Source organism: Berghia stephanieae, chromosome 4 (genome assembly GCF_034508935.2).
Source record: "Berghia stephanieae isolate SIO BIC M18660-M18661 chromosome 4, UCSD_Bste_1.3, whole genome shotgun sequence".
In the NCBI taxonomy this organism is placed as follows: domain Eukaryota; kingdom Metazoa; phylum Mollusca; class Gastropoda; order Nudibranchia; family Aeolidiidae; genus Berghia; species Berghia stephanieae.
In genome coordinates, this window is record NC_088363.1 from 52530260 (window position 1) to 52547759 (window position 17500).

Below are 17500 nucleotides of genomic sequence, written 5' to 3' on the forward strand. Positions count from 1 at the left end.
TATTGCAGAGGGTTTCTTTCATTGGACCGCCGATCGGATTTTTTAACACTGATTTGATGAGTTGAGCGCCGCTCCAAACCCGATCATGATCACACGTTCTCCGTTCTACGTTCATTGATGAAAAGTCCAACAATGGATGGTAGCCCATTGACGTCATACAACTATTTGTGACACACAGCCTCTAAGCGGTATTAAGTCGCGGTGATTTAGACCCCAAAAATAGATATTATAGATAGTCAGAAAAATGAATCGTGGGTTTAATTTTTAACTATAATTTCTTTTGAAGGCAATCGATAATATTGTTTCTACAAACGACAACTACAGTCTTATGATTCTGGTCATATTACTTATTATAAAACAGCTTACTTATATAAAGAAAAATACTTCAGCTTTTATAAATGACAATATCTACTAGACGTGTTAAAACAAAGAGTCCCTGGCGAGCAGTAACACGTATCATCTAAGGCGAGATATGACGCCTGTTAGGCGGTATTATAATTATTTTTTTCCGACAGAGACAACGCTGTCAACAGCCTGGTACTTATTTTACATACGAGCACGTCAGAGAATGTGAGTAAAGAGCCTTTTCCAAGGATTCATCTAATCTCCGCTCGGGTGTAAAATCAGTACTTGGCCGTTAACAGCATTGTCTCTGTCTGAAAAAAAAATTGCAATATCGCCTAACAGGCGTCAGGTCTCGTTCTGCATGTTTCGTCTTGCTGTTGGTCAGGGACCCATTGTAAAGGGCTTTGAGCACGTTTAATGGATATTTTTTCAGTTTTAATTATGTGTACCTGGCTCACCCTGACATAAAACCGTTTTGAGACGATGGGTCACATTTGTTATCATTGTTTGCCTATTTAAAAAAAAACAAACAAACAAACAAACAAAAAAAACCCAAAAAAAAACAACAAAAACAAAACTGTCCAGCAATAACGAGGATCAATTGTCTGATTCTATTGAACCGATTATGAGCGGCTTTGTGATCTTGTGGTATGATGCTCACGTATGGAACTGGAACTGTATTCCCCTTGATCGACTCACATTGTGGATCGTTCAGTGTGAAAACATTGGAAAAGCTCTTTACTCTCTCTCTCTCACACACACACACACACACACAAAACACACACACACTCTTTCCCTCTCTCTTTCTTTCTTTCTTTCTTTTCTCTCTCTCTCTCTCTCTCTCTCTCTCTCTCTCTCTCCCACTCTCTCTCTCTCTCTCTCTCTCTCTCTCTTTCTTTCTTTCTTTCTTTCTTTCTCTCTCTCTCTCTCTCTCTCTCTCTCTCTCTCTCTCTCTCTCTCTCTCTCATCGGGCAAACGTGTAAAAGATGTACCAGGCCGGTAACAGAGACAGCTACGTCTCATTGCCGTCACGTCTCATCCTATATTTTAAGTGATGGCGTGTGACCCCTTGTTTAACGCTTTGATCACATTTAAGGGGATAATGCGCAATATAAAAGGCCGGGTTTTATATAAACATTTGAGAAGTGTGTTGATTACAACCATTCAACAAAACAATAAAAAAACAACTGACAAATAAAAGAAATAAACAAACAAACAAACAAAAATATGCCCTAAAATCATGACGGAAAGTCATCCTTGAAATGGTTTCCATCCAAATTTCAAAGAGACAAGAATCCGTGAATAGTAAAAACACTGTTTGAAACTTAAAAGAGGATTCCAATTAATGTTTTAATATATTTATTTATTCATGAATTTATCCATTTATTTATATATTTATTATTTATTGCCATCATCATTTTCAGGTTGGTAAAATCAAGACTCAAACCAACATGAACGAGACGGAGAAAGCATTGCTCGAGTCTTTGAACTTGACCGAATCGACGGCCGATGAGGAAGGACCTCCAGATGGGATTAGCGCCACAATGATTGCCGTTGTCTTCATGCTGTCCGTTTTCTTTATCATTGGGACTATTGGTAAGATGTTCTTTATCCTATTTTTTTTTCTTAATGCACGGCTCTGATTGTGCAGCACTGTCGTACTATGGAGAAAAAAAAACACGTTTAAAACAATTTTGATCAGAAATCTCGTCGTTCCAATACCGATCGATTAAAATGACCCTCATCTGGTCAAAATCTCTCAAACATGGGATCCTTAGAAGTCCTAAGTTTGAGAGTGAGTTTCTGACCATTCAGGGTCATTTTGATCGATCGGTATTTGAAGGACTATTAGTCCCAGGTTTATTCCCAATTTTGGCAGTTTTTTTAAAAAGATTGGTCATTTTAAAATTTCAAAGGATGAGTTTTCAGGCCAAAATTTTAAGACCGTATCTTTTTTAAAAGAGTACGGCAGAACTGGTAGATCATACGTCTCACAAGCAAAGAGACTGTCATTGGTCTCGGCTTCAGATGGTGTTGGTAATTTTTTATTCGTTACCTCCCAGTCGACTCAGCAGTGATTATATAGTTGAGCAAGTGGGATGTTTGGGAACGGCTTTCCTACGTACCAACGTCAGATGCAAAGGATAGCAAGCTATTGTTTCTCTTCGTTAAACTCTCGTTATATCATAATATAATATAAATATTTAAAAAGTATTTATAATATGAAAAATGAATTTATATAGCACCTGAACATCAACGTTAATCGTGCTCTGTGACGCTTTACATAATAAAAGAAAGTTAAAATTATAATCACAACACTACTTAATAAGCATGAATACAGGAACAAAATCTAAGCAACATCTATTTCATAAAAACAACTCAGTCTTCAGACATTTCCTGAAAGATGATAAATTTTCACAGGACTTTGTCCGAGGACGGAGTGCGTTCCATAGGCATGGAGCTTAGGATATAAAGGCTTTTTTACCAAAAGTGGATTTTGAGGTGGCAACCTTTGGAAGTTGGGACTGAGATGATCTTAAATTTCGAGTGGGTTCATATTTTTTAATCTGTACCTGAACATATTCAGGTGCCAATCCATCCAGACATCTAAAAACATAGCACAATATCTTAAATTCTATCCTAAACTTCACAGGAAGCCAGTGCAAAACATGGAGAATTGTGTTATATGATCTAATTGTTTGGGTTATTTTTTAAGTCTAGCCGCTTTATTTTGAATTTTTTGTTGTTGATGAATTAATCTGCTTTGACAGCCAATGATGAGAAGGGCATTACAATAATCTAATCTGCTAGTAATAAAAGAATTAACAAGCATCTTTGTAATATCCTCAATGTTCCGTGAGTATTGGTGCTCTAAGGGACTTTTAAAAAATATAAATTTCGATTTTTTTTTGGTCAAAATACCATTGTGAAAAAAATTTGAGAAGTGCATGGGCCTAGGAAATTGGATCACTACTTTTTTTCTATTGTTTAGATATTGATTTTGGAGGAACACCTCCATTGATCCACCTCTGCTTAGCAAAGTCTCGATTGACGCACCAAATAACCAGATAGCTTTTAATTTGCGTTTTTCATTTTGAATACTTTGTTTATTCGTTTCTTGTTTCCGTTTATGTTAAGTTGGTTTTTTTTCTATTATTTTGGGGGTTTTTTGTTTTGTTTTGTTTCGTTTTGAGTTTAGTCCTGTTTAGTATTTGCTTCAATTCTAATTCTGATGTAGAGTATCTTGTGGTCTCTTCCTTTGTAACGAAATAGGTTTACGGAATTGTAACAGGAATGAAACACCGGTTGTCCTCAAATTCAAACCAGGATTAAAGATAATACTTGTTTGTCAAATTTGTGATTGTTGGAAAACGCTTTTAAATACCTGAGTTCAGATATTTCATCATAGAATGCGCGTGAATAAAAAATCTTTAAAATCGTTATTTTATAGTCGGTCTTTTTCATCCTTGGGGCCCTAGACAAAATTATGATGCTATAAATACCCAAATAGGCTTGCCAACTATTTCCACAAGACCAAAACATTATCATAATCGCCTCAAGTACTGAATCGTTTGCGTCGGTGTTGCGTGCTATGATTAGCAAGTGTGATAACGTGAAAATTCAGAATAATTAAGTGTCACCACTTTTTGTGAAAGTTTAGAGAACCTTTAACCAGCTCAAAATTGAAATAATCACACCGTATCGATTGTTGTTGGACTTCTATTTGTAACAAAACAACAACAAAAACCATGTTACACATAACGTCATTCAAACTCCTGTTTTGCTGTTGTGCATGTCCTTGTTGGGAGGGAAAAGATAGCGAACGATCTCTTTGTATGGAAAACTAAAGTTCTTAAAGATGTTCAGTAATATGTGAAGTTTATGACGGATATGTGGCACGAAGCGTGTACAATGAAAAACTAATGGAGAACCTGCATTATTTGCAGCAAATAAAGGCTATTACGAACAGACATTCATCTATATTAATTATAATACTACTATATTGTCGAAATTAATATATAGACGTCTACGAATCTTTTGAGCCATCAATAAAGTATGTCGGTGCTAGTAAATGGATCCGGCAACAGGGTGGTCAGAAGGCGATTCCCAAAATCAAATGACCAATCATTATGTCCAAGCAGATTTTCTACATAATTAGAACAATACTGATCCTCAATCCTATTTCTTTTAAGAATAGATTGGTTACGCTCTGACACCAAAAACAACGGCCAATTCAAAACAAAACAGTGGAAGTCAATATCTAGGATTGCATTTCTTAGGATTTAAAATTTTAGCAAGTATTGTTTTTGTTTCTTTCGTGCAATGATTTTCGGGAAAAACTCCAGCTTCATCGTAATAAGTTAAATGTGACCCATTATCTCAAAATGTTACTATGACGAGGTGAACCAGGTGCCAAGAATGATTGTAAAGTTAAACAGACTCGATACGAGAAGTTATTTAGATTTTATTTTTTATTTAGATGGGGCAGCGTGGCTCAGCAGTACTGTCTGTGCTTCGTACCCGAAAGGTACCAAGTTCGATCATCCGCCGCTGCGCTGTGTGGCCTTAAGCAAGTCACCTCGTCCTAACTCAAATTGCGGCGCTGCACTGCGGCTGCCACCTAGGTTATTTCAGTCTTCCCTTGGAATAGATCCTAGAGACAAATTTCCCCTATGGGATGAATAAAGGGAATTTTATTTTATTCTTTTTTATTTATTTATCATGTCAAGAATCTATAGTATTCATTAGAACTTATTTTTAAAAATTACTGGAGTATCATATTTTTGATAGCAAATTCAATTTTCAGTATATAAATCAAAACACCGTTTTTTGTCACTTGGAATGCAAATGATTTCTATGGATCCGTAGTATCTCAGTACTTGCCCTAAATTGACCATTGATTTATGGGTTTCTTGTTAACTGACGCATAGAGTGAGAAACAAATGACTTCTGCAAATGGAAAATAATAGGCACGCGTACGTGCCTTAAATTGACTATGAGGTTTATGTGTGTCAGTAGGGATCAATCTCGTCGTTTTCTTAAACTGACGCATAGAGCGAGAAACAGAAGACCTCTACAACTGGATCATAACTCAAGCCTGGACCGTGAATATACGTAGGGGTTAATGCATGTCAGAGAGTGGTAAATTTATTCTTATTGTCAATCTTGCGTCCAGAGCAGGAACTAAAAGTCCAATACACATTAAAAATAAAGTACAGAAGCGTGTGCCCTAAATTGAATCGATGAGTTAATGTGTATCTGTGGGAGATAAATCACATAGTATTTTGAAGACACAGTATTCGTTAATGTCAACACAACAAAATGAGGATTATATAGTTCAAAGATGTTCTATGTATGACCTGCAAAGATATACCGCCTTGTCTCACTTTGTCACTTCGCTCCGTTCCTGAAAACAAAGTCATGAGTCCTGGAATGTAGTTATGCGGTTTGGTTTTGTGATCTAGTGGGATGACACTTGCTTTCGAGACGTTAGACCCTGGTTCGAGTCCCGCTATCGACGGAACAAAGTTGAGTCGTTTTGAAAAAGATTTTATATTCGCATTCTTCCACCTTACTCAGGTGTATAGTGACCAATTTCGGTCTTGTCTGTCAATAAAAAATGTCATTGTAGCTGACAGGCGTCACGGGTTGTCCTACATGTTAAATGTTGCTGTTGGCTTGAGACTCCTCTGCCAAAGGTTTAAACATATATTGCGGGTTTTGCGCATACGAAAATCAACCCCCCCCCCCCCCCCCCGCCCTTTTTTTAAAATTAGGGAATCCAGCAAATTCTTCTGCCAGAACAAATCAGACCATGGCCTTTATGAGAGGGGAATAAAAATATGAGATAACAAAAAGTCCATAATATTGCCTTTATTGGCAGAGCTTTTTTGAGCCAGTCCGTTCCAATAAATCCTACCCGGGTTTTTATTAAATTCAGTTCAATTATTTAGTGGGTTTCATATATTGAGAGTTTGGATGAATGTGTGTGTGAAAACAATTGAATTATGTTTACTGCAGATGTGTGAATACGATGATGAAACTTAATCGGAGCATACTGCCCCAGAACAAACAAAAATCGATGTGAACTTATGTGAAATATCATAAAACACACACTCACACAAACACACTAATACATACACAGACAGACGGACACACACACATACATATACTAACACACACAGACAGACACACTTATACGTACACTGACTCGAACATGTATTATGCAATATCCTTTCAACGTGCCCAAAGCGCTTTTCAGTGAATCCATGGCCAACAACAACACTTAGCATGACGCCTGTAAGACGATATGTTACAACTTTTTTTTCGGACAGAGACGACGATGTTTGCGGCTAGGTACTCATTTGACAACAGGATATGGTGAGATAATTGAGTAAAAAGCCTTCTCCAAGGACTTAACTGTGCGCCGCTCAAAGTGGGACTCTGACCCCGGACCTTCCGGTATGAAGGCGAGTGCCAGACCACTAGACCGCATAAACCAACATACTGATACATAGACACACTGCACACAATAACACACAAAAACGCAGAGGGAGAGCGAGAGAGATAGGTAGATAGATTGATGGATAGATTGATAGATAGATAGATAGATAGATAGATAGATAGATAGATAGATAGATAGATAGATAGATAGATAGATAGATAGAAATATAGATATATCGATAGAGAGTGAGAGAGTTAAAGGCAAAGTGAGCGAGAGGGATATAGAGGAAGGAGAACGTTTGAAAAAGTTGACCATTTTTATGGCGACAAGCTTTGTGTTATATCGACTTCAAACGTTAATTTTAAAGTCGTTTAGAGTGGTCGACTGTGTTGTTTTGTTTCTTTTTTTGTTTGTTTTGTTTTTTGTTGTGTTTTTTGTTTTGTTTTTTTTTGTTGGTTTTTTTTTTTTTTTTTTTTTGTTTATTTGTCTTTTTTTTTATTTGTTTCCCCATTAAATTCCTTTAATTATATAAGGGCTATTATATATCACTACCCAACATCAACACCACCACCACCTCCTCCAAAAGAGTAACAAAAACAACAACAACAACAATACTATGAGCAAGAACAAAACTGTCAACACCTCTACCTGTTTTTCATAAAATACAGGAAAATGTTGTTTTCTCCTCCAGGATGAAAAAGATTAAACATGACATTTGACAAGTGTTGAGAATTTGGTTCTAGCGGAGAATCATTCAAAACCGTTCTATCCTTTCTGACTAGGAATACATAAATGTAATTTATCATAGGCGAAAGGCGAAAAGTAATAGTGAAAGAGAGAGAGTGGGCGAAAGATTGAATGTCACAGACAATTTACGCCTGACAATCATAGAGTACGTTTTCACAGCTTCTGTACCGTTATTTATCAAGCTAAATATAGCACTTAGTTACCAGCTTGGCATTTTTATCACCAATTTCCAAAAGCTGTTACATGAATTGTTATAATTTTAACAATTCTAATTCAAAATTATCTCTGATACTCTAGGCGTCTTTGACAGAAGATACAAAATCATTAACCTCTTTTTGATTTTTTTTTTCTTAACGAAAGGGAAACCGAATCTATTTAGAGTTTTCTCCGACCAGAATTGTTTTTGCAGGATTCCCTGTATGAATGTGAACCCTTTGTCTCATCTTATTGCGGGTGATTGTAAACGCATATAGACTCAAAGTCTAAAGTCAGTTGACCATCCGACCGTCATCCCAACACATTTTCACAACCGTCCATGATATGCCCAAAAAGTGTCTCAATCGGCGTCCTAATTTTCCTGAATTTGAAATATGTCTTTGATTTTGACATGGAACTCTAAAATATATATCTTACTGATTCAAATGATAGTATAGGTTTTATATCTATGCTATATTCAAGCTTCGCCTTTTCAAAATGAAAAGTGCAATTTAACCCTCTCCTTACCACCTATTGGAAAATCGTCATATTTGTTACGATGCATCCGTCACTTTTCTCATCCAGATTTCATTTCTTTTTGCTATAGCTACAAAAAAAACTTGACATTCTGTAATAGAGCCGAAATTGTCGAACAATATCATGTCTAGAATGTGCTTGTTGCTTTTCTGTTTGAGTAAGAAATGTCTGTTTTTGTGTTGGGTAGGTATGAAGTTTTGGGAAAAATTCTGAAAATGGCTGGTCAGGAGAGAGTTAATCTATAAAATGGATAATGGCGAGGTACGAAATTTTTGCCTTTCTCACATATTTACATAAGCATGATATTTGGGTTATGTATGTCCCAAATGACGATATATTTTGAAGCGACATGCATGATTCATAGTAAAATATGCCAGCATTTTCGATTGAATCTTTATGTTAAATTACAACCAAAAATGATTTTTTAATGTCAAAATTATATGATTAGGAATAAGCTTGATGAAAACCATACACAGGATTGGTAATCATCATGCCTACATTATAACAGGAAATTGAACAGTATCTTTCGCGGTGTTTTCATTTACAAATACAATACTAGATATTATTGCTGTGGCGCTTCTGTTATTATTATTATTATTATTATTATTATTATTATTATTATTATTATTATTATTATTATTATTATTATTATTATTATTATCATTATTATTATTATCATTATTATTATTACTATTATTATTATTATTATTATTATTTTATTATTATTATTATTGTAAGTATTCGTGGTATTACAATGTTGTATTTTTATGATTATTTATGGTATCATTTTATGCTTTGGTTTCATTTACCTTTTTTCTCACTTTCATGTCTGTTGTCATCAAATTGTATGGATTATTGATTAAAATCAAAGTTATTTTTGTTTGTCTTATTTTGACTATGGAACTGATACTTATCATAGCAGACCTGTCTACTTGAAATAGGAAAATGTAATAAGTAGTTTTCAGGGTAAATAACATCGTAGACATTTTAACTACCCTTAAAAATCACCAGTTTGTCCTTATAATGCGTGGGGGAAATATTTTTAACTCTATGTGATAGCTCAAGCACCAGAACTTCGTTTTCAAGAAATGACATTTAATTAAAACCTTTATTATATCCAGCTCGGGATTTAGCCGTAGTACTACGGGAATTTTCGTGGTAGTGAGGAGGTCTGTTGTGATGGGTATCAATATTTTTTTTTTTTTTTTAAATGAGAAAAACTGATTGGAAATGTAAATGTGACGGTGATAGTGGTAGTGATAATGGTAATGGTGGTGGTGTAACGGTGATGATTGGGGTGTAGTGATGATGGTAATATTATTATTGTTATTATTATTGATATTCTTCTTCTTCTTGTTCTTCTTCGTCTTCTTCTTGTTGTTCTTATTATTATTATTATTATTATTATTATTATTATTATTATATATTATTATTATTATTATTATTATTATTATTATTATATTATTATTGTACGTAATGATGGTATTACGATTGTTGTATTTTTGTGTGGTGTATCAGTTTATTTTTTGGTTCCATTTACCTTGTTTTTTTCCCACTTTCATGTATGTTGGCATCAAATTGTTGATTCATTGGCGAAAGCCTAAGATTGAATAAACTTTGAACCTTTATAACCAAAATTACAATGGCGTAAACAAAGCAACCTGGCAACCCTCAACCCGGAAGAAGACAAAATAAGCTCCTGGCGTCGTCCATAATGAGACGTGACATAAATAAAATTTCTCCGCAGAGAAAGCAATGTCTTGTCAATTCCAGTTGATGCTATGCCTTTAAGCAAAATATTAATCCTTTCCGTCAGCTAGATCAATCGTAGCAGCTAGCAAAACTGCGTGTAACCTTAAACGTTTAGACTAGTCGGGTTGAGAGAATTTAGTGAGGACTAATCATCAAACCGACTGTCCAAACAAGACAAACAATTAGAAAGAGCTGTGTGGCGTCATCGTTACTCATTTTACATGGTTTCCACAAATTCTGGCTACGTAGTTACTTTCTTTAAAAAATAATGAAAATGTTGCTGCTTGAAGCTCGAAGGAAAAATTAATGATAAGTATTGCATGAAATGAAAGCTTCAATTTATCTGCCTTCGTTTAATAGATTGAATCTTACATACTTATCGTTTCTTTCGCAAATAGAACAATTCTTTTAACTATTAAAGTTTTTGATGAGTTGTAATATTTTCAGCACAATTTTCATCGTAATCAATGTATAATTTGATGCGCTTTGCAAAGCTCAAAATGAAGTGATATAACAGGTTTGCAATACTCTTCAACAGTCGTAACGTCACTTCCTTCCTAATGACGCATGGTAACTTAGTAACACTGGCTCTAAATATCGGAACAATGGCGGACGCCCGTATGAAATATTTCTCCGGCGAGCATAAAGGGTATCCAGAGGGAAAAAAAACACATAAATTTGATCATGTTTTGACTTTTACACATTCTGATTACAAGGCATATGAAAAGTTCTAGCCAGCATGAAAAATAAAAAGTAATGCTTTTCTTTGTTTAGAACCAAAATGGCAGGCGGTGTGACATCAGACTATTGAATTGTATTCCGTCGTTGTTTCATCAAACTGATTTCTGATGGAATCTCTCAAGTAGTTTAAATGTGTAATTTTCATTGAATACCTTTTTTATGGCTTAACCAGGGAAGAAGTCAATGAAAGATCTGGTGAATAGGGAAGGGACCACTTTACATGAATTCTTCCTCAAATCAACTGAGGAAAAGTGACATTCGGCCAATAGCATGATGTGAATAAAGAAAGAAAGAAAGAAATACCCACTTACCCAGAATTTGTGCCCTCCATTTATAATAAAGCAAACATGACAAAGGCAGTGCTGTCAACCATACGCAAATAATAATAATACTTACGGATCTTCCTTCATTTTGCTAAGGATCGTCTTATTATCTTTTTTTTTTTCCTTTTTTTTTTAACCATACACTTTTTAATGTACTCAAACACTTTAATTTGTCTCATAACCCGGAAGTTCATGTTCGGAGTTCATTAAAATATTATTTCATTGGGACATAATATCGGATTATTACACCGATTTAACCTCTAATAGTAGGGGGAATTTGGCTAAAACCATGCAAATTCGGGTTGTTAACATGAAAATTTGTATACAGGTTACCAAGACCCATTAAAAAACATCTGCTATAGAACCACTCTGGCAATCAATGATAATGATTCGGTTAAAGCCTTAGATTGTTCTCATTACAGCTATATTAAACAAGGGAAATAACTGAGTACATACATATTATATTTTCTTCATATTCATTGTATTAGGGGGAATTGGGCTAAAACCGTGCACATTCGGATTGAAAGCATGAAAATTGGGATACAGGTAACAAAGGCCCATATAAATGACACCTGTTATAGAACCACTCTCGAAATTTATCATAATTTATCATACCAATGCGTTATTTACACTTTTAGTGTTCCCTATATAGCATTACTTATCCATGGAAAATAACCATAAGAATACAATGTACGTTCAATAATTTATATATAATGTTGACCAATTGCAGTAGCTAGCAAATGGCTTCGGGTGGGAACAGTACAGACAATGGACGTTTCGGGTACAAACTCTTCGTCAGCAAAAGGAACCTTGAAAACATAAAACAAACTGTAGTAAAAATAGTAGTGTGTATTCCAGAATAGTTGAAGCATGGTGATTGAAGCAGAAATGAGATGGTAGCGTGGTGTTATCTAGTTGACATACTAAGAACGTGCCCTGCGAGAAGTCATTTTTGCCATTGTAATTGTATCTGAAAACATGCAAACGTATTCCTTTTTTAGTCATATGTAATATTCTTCCACCTCTCTCTCTCTCTCTCTCTCTCTCTCTCTCTCTCTCTCTCTCTCTCTCTCTCTCTCTCTCTCTCTCTCTCTCTCTCCCTCTCTCTCTCTCTCCCTCTACTTTCTTTCTTATTTTCAAAACCCATCAACATTCCATTATGAATTATGAGAATACTCAAGTAATGCTACAGTTTCATAACGCTACATCAACTGCAGAATGGTTCACTAGAAAGACATGTAAGACCTATTTCATACAAAATAAGCCATCAGTACAGAGTAATCTTTGGACAACAACATGTAGAATAGTTGTGGGTGCTTTAAGCCGAGCACTCAATTATAAATTAACGAGCAAGCAATTTGTGGGCACTGCCTTACTCAAGGACTCAACAGTACAGATAGAGCATGCTCCCATTGTCACCATGCGTCAGTAACGTAGCTTGATACTGTACTGCATCATAACGATCGATGATTATCATGATGATGATGATGCTTATGGTGACGATAATCATCCTGTTCTGATACAATTTTATATGTATGCTGATTCCATACTGTCATCAAAAAGTAGTAGTCGTTCAGAGCCATTCGGTCCATGGAGCCAGAGTTTATCCCGTTTTCTATAGCGTGAAACGGAAAATAGCCATTGTTCGATACCCTTTTCATAGGACGCTAGTCTCACGCAAATTACTTTCCGCCAGATATAACAGACCCAGCTACCCAATCACTGCTTGGTGGACTGGGAGGTCAGGGAAAAAATTTGGACTGCACCCGGGATCGACCTCGGTCCCTTTGCTTGTGAAGCGAGTGCTCTACCAACTGAGCTATATTGACCCCCAACTATCAAGTCTGACCAAAATAGGCTATAAAACACGTAAAATGATTATCGCAGCATTTTTGGAAAGAAAAATAATTAGGGGGAGGGGGGAAAGGAGCACTGTCTGTGTCAACACCGGTTGCCGACATTTAATCCAGCTGTGTTCTGCGAGTCTATTTGTCTGTCCGTCTATATTTTATTAATGTAGTTGATTATGCTTGCTAAATTAGATACACAAACATCTCCTATTATAGAATGTTGCATGATAGAAGTCACTTAAAATTAGCAAAATTGAATAAGATTGACGTTTAAACAATTTGGATAGTTCGTGAATCAAAAGTTTAGTGAAAAGAAAATATCCGGTTTGACGCTAAAAATAATAATGACGTAAAACAACATTGGGTCGCCTTGTTTTGAATGCTTAAACAATAGGAATGAATGGATTTTTTCGTCGTCCATTTCAAAATTTTTCAATCTTAAAAAGCTTGTATCTCAACTAATACTTATCTCTTAGAGTGGTTCTATAGCATAAATTATAGGATTATTCATATTCTACAACATATATAATTTCCACGCTTTCAACCTATTTTTCACAATTCAATGGGGTTTTGGACCTAATTCCCCCTACTATAAATAGCATGTTGTGTTATGTATGATATTAATATGATTTGGTAGGAGATCATCCTGCGACTATAAAAGACGAAGGTATATTTTCCCAAATTTTAAACAAAGTTCTTTTCTTCTAGATTTTACTCATTTTGTTTTTTCAAAATGTTACTTCTATTGGCGCTCTCTATTGTACAGATTTTCATGGTTCAGGGTTAGCAGCACTGTGTCATTGGCTTCCCTACAAATTGGTTTGTGGTTTATCTCCTCAGGAAATGCTCTTGCCTTCATCATCTACTACCGTAAGCGAGAGAAGGGCACCTCTACCATTTTCATCATTAGCCTCACAGTGGTGGATTTCCTTACTTGCCTCATAGCCATACCTTGGACTATCACCCACGAGCTGACTCACTACAGATACAACTTTGATATCTTATGCAGGGTAAGAAATGTATCTATGTCTATCTATAATTATATATGTCTCCGTCTGTTTATCTTTCTATCTATCTGTTGATATAATATATTTCTATCGATCGATCGATCAATCGAAGTAAAATATTCGTGTGTTTGTTTTTATCTATGTATTTATCTGTGGAGATCTATATATTATTTCTAGGAAAAGTCTCTTTACACACATTCCCTCACAAATCTCAACAATGAGTACCTAGTCGATGCCAGAGTTGTATCTGTCGAAAGAAACATCATATTGTAACAGTTAATTGTAGGTGGCGTGTTTCGTCCTACATATGCCATAATATGTTGCGGTTGGATTCGAGCCCCCCTTGTTAAACGTTAGGCGAATATTTTAGAAGATATTGCTCTATGTAAAAGCCCAAAACTTCTCAAGCTTACACCCCACTGATATACCTTTAATATATATCAGGTAAGATGTTTAAAGATGTGATTTTAACTTTCTGACTGTCTCAGGGGCCTGAAAAATGATCCAATTGTTCAATAAAGAATGTAAATGTAAAAAGGTCATGGAACAAATCCGTATTGAAATAGATGTTATTTTGTAAAATGTGTCAAGTTTATATATGCTATTAGGCGCGTCGTAATCGAGGTTGCTGTAAGTTGTAAATCGTAAATTGTAGATTGCAGATTGTAGATTGTAGTTTGTAGCTTGTAAATTGTGTTGATTCTGGAAGTATCCATGGTGTAGTGTTTGTTGAGATTAAAACTTCATTTCAAGGAATTCGTGGATAGACCAAAGGGATGAGGACATTTCCCGACTTCTGTTGTGGTTGAGTTTGAGTCGTTGTAGCAGTCATCAGCGTTTCAGTCGTTCCCGATTCACCATGCGTGTCTTGTTTTGACGTTGTCATCAGCGTTTCCGTTATGACCGATGTTTGCTAGTTTCTTCTTTCGTGATGTGTGTCTCATGTTTTAGTGCAAGCACTACTTCTGCCTTTGATTAACTCGAATTATTCCCCTTAGAAAATTCCCTTATTTGATAAAATATGATTTTGTTTATGTTATCATTATTATTTGTGTTATCGTAGCACTTCCAACCATTTCCAAGTAATTGCTGACTTATTATACACTTAAGATTTAATTCTAATAAATTGAATATAATTTCTTCTTCGACTCAGTTACTTATTTTATGATACAAATGTTAAATTCAACCCAGGCCATGTGCAAGCCCTTATCCACTTCATTGCAAAAAGTATAGTAAATATTGATTACAATTACAACAGTCATAAACAAATCGATAGGAGGAATATATGATAATGAAAATATTCGCAGAAACAATATACACTCTGCTCAATAAAAATTCAATGCCTCGCGCTTTTGCTCTAGGCTTATAATAATATTCATATAACTCATTGCGACGTAATCTCGCTCCTCATAATAATATAGTATTCATTAAAATGTGCGCTTTAACCACGCGCCATGTATTTATGAAAATCCATCGCCCTCTGCGTCATTTCATAATGTCAAATCATGCGCTTTAATCAAATGCAAAATAAGATATTCCCTCACGCATCATTCCTACGTCTCGTAATTTAAACCGTATGCATTTAATTACTGCGTCTAACATCATTGCGCTTATTTACCCAATATGCATTTACAACATTTTACCATATGGACCACTTATAATTCGCTGATACAGAACAAGTTAACCGCTTGTGCTACAAATATTATCTGCTCACATGACATGATAATGCATTTTCAATAATTTGTTATTCTTCCGTAATAACATTTTAACTCCTTTTACAAGACTTCTGTCTTTCATAATAATTAATACTCCGTCAATTTATTTATATTATCTCCTTTTAATTCTCCGACTTTAAATCAAAAGTCCTTTATTCCGTTATTATGAAAATATTGCTCCTTTAAAAAATTACGATGAAAGGCGTTTCAAAACAAACCAAACAAAACATTACAATGATTGTATTATATTCCGCATAAATCAATTCAACTGAATTTCCGGTGATAAAATCCAAATGTCCTATGTAATCTATTATAACGCCAATCTCATTACACAAATAAAATGAGCTCAATTGTTGATTACTTGGCTGCGATAACCACACATTGATTACCGAGAAAACAAACGGATATAAACCTTTGCTCTTTGTCATGCCTAAACCCGCATGAATCTCAAAGAGTCAATATCAACCTACCAATCCATCCCTATCGACGGGAGAAAAATATAATCAATAATGTTATAATATAACAATAAATAACATAAGACATTATTCAATCATCAAAACTTATAATTTACGCGTTATTATTGTTATCATCTCTTGGGTCATTTTGACAGAAAATATAAAGTAACAACACTAAATAATGGACCAACTGTCTATGTAATTCCAAAAGTAACAGACAAAAATTGAAATAAAAATCGACACATCTTAGTTATTGACCTTAACAAAACATTGCCATTAACTGTACAAATATTCGAAGATTTGTTCCGAAACGATTGATTGTAAGTAAACGCATTTTCATTTATTTTGAAAAAGAAAACGCCCTAAAATCTTCACTTATTTTTTTCATCTCTCCCACTCTTCTTTTTAATTAAATAAAATACGTATAGAATCAATGGGATATTATTATTTTTTTCCCCGTTCTATAATATATTGTTTTCAGTTTCTACAAATAGTATATTGCCCTATATATTGTTTTCCTTTTCCATCTATGGTTCCTATTTTCAATATTATTTTGTTTAAAATGTTTTTAAAATATCGTCTTTTGTCAGAATTTTAGGAATCATCTATAATTTCAATATTTTTTTTCAACATTTCATCACAAAATAATTATACTATTTCACCTTCAAAATCGATAATCATTTTCTTTTTCAATTTAAAATGTTATCGTATTTGTTCACAATTTTTCACTTCAAAGAGTCTCACAAAAACTTCAATAGATGTAAACATCGCAACAATACACATTTCTTGTGTATCCATGGTTTAGGAAAAATAACATCTTTCGAACAGCACCGAAGTGGAATATGGTACACTGGTCACGGCACCAAATTACATATAAGTGTTACACATAAACATTGCTGGCGTATGATCACATAGTGGCTTTTTGATAGACGGTAATGATATTCCTTTGCATTGTGTTGTAGATGTAAATAATGACCAAAGAGTTCAAGGATCAATCATGATAATATACAACTTCAAGACATTCAAATCAAAGTCCAGATTTCAAGTTTTATTTCTTACTGTGAAATCCAAATCAAATATCATGGTCATAATTCAATCAGTTTCATAAATTTCAAATCCGTAAAATCAATCCAAATAATAAGTCAATTTGTCTAAGTGACCATTTTCAATATACGTGGAATATTTCTAAGCCCGTAAAATAAAGATTCTTAGTTGGATTTAGCATAATACAAAAAGTCTAAAGACTGTGGAAAGTGCAGCCTAAAGAGTCAAAAAGTAAAATGTAGAATCAAAAAGTAGAATAGAATAGAAATCCCGGTTTGATCAGAAACACTTTATTTTATACCTTATTGTAAACTGTTGCCACAATTCCTTCAAACCACTCCTAC

General features: G+C 34.7%; 1 protein-coding gene across 5 annotated transcripts in view; it reads left to right on the top strand.

Moving 5' to 3' along the window:
• The window catches only part of LOC144970795 (uncharacterized), a 175886-nt gene that overhangs the window by 133187 nt on the left and 25199 nt on the right, over positions 1 to 17500 (top strand). For all 5 annotated transcript variants that reach the window (XM_078910805.1, XM_078910806.1, XM_078910808.1 and 2 more), the window contains exons 5-6: positions 1770 to 1941; positions 13776 to 13945. In XM_078910805.1, the coding sequence (XP_078766931.1) occupies positions 1797 to 1941; positions 13776 to 13945 (315 nt within the window). In that variant the 5' untranslated portion in view covers positions 1770 to 1796. The remainder of the gene's footprint in view (positions 1 to 1769; positions 1942 to 13775; positions 13946 to 17500) is intronic.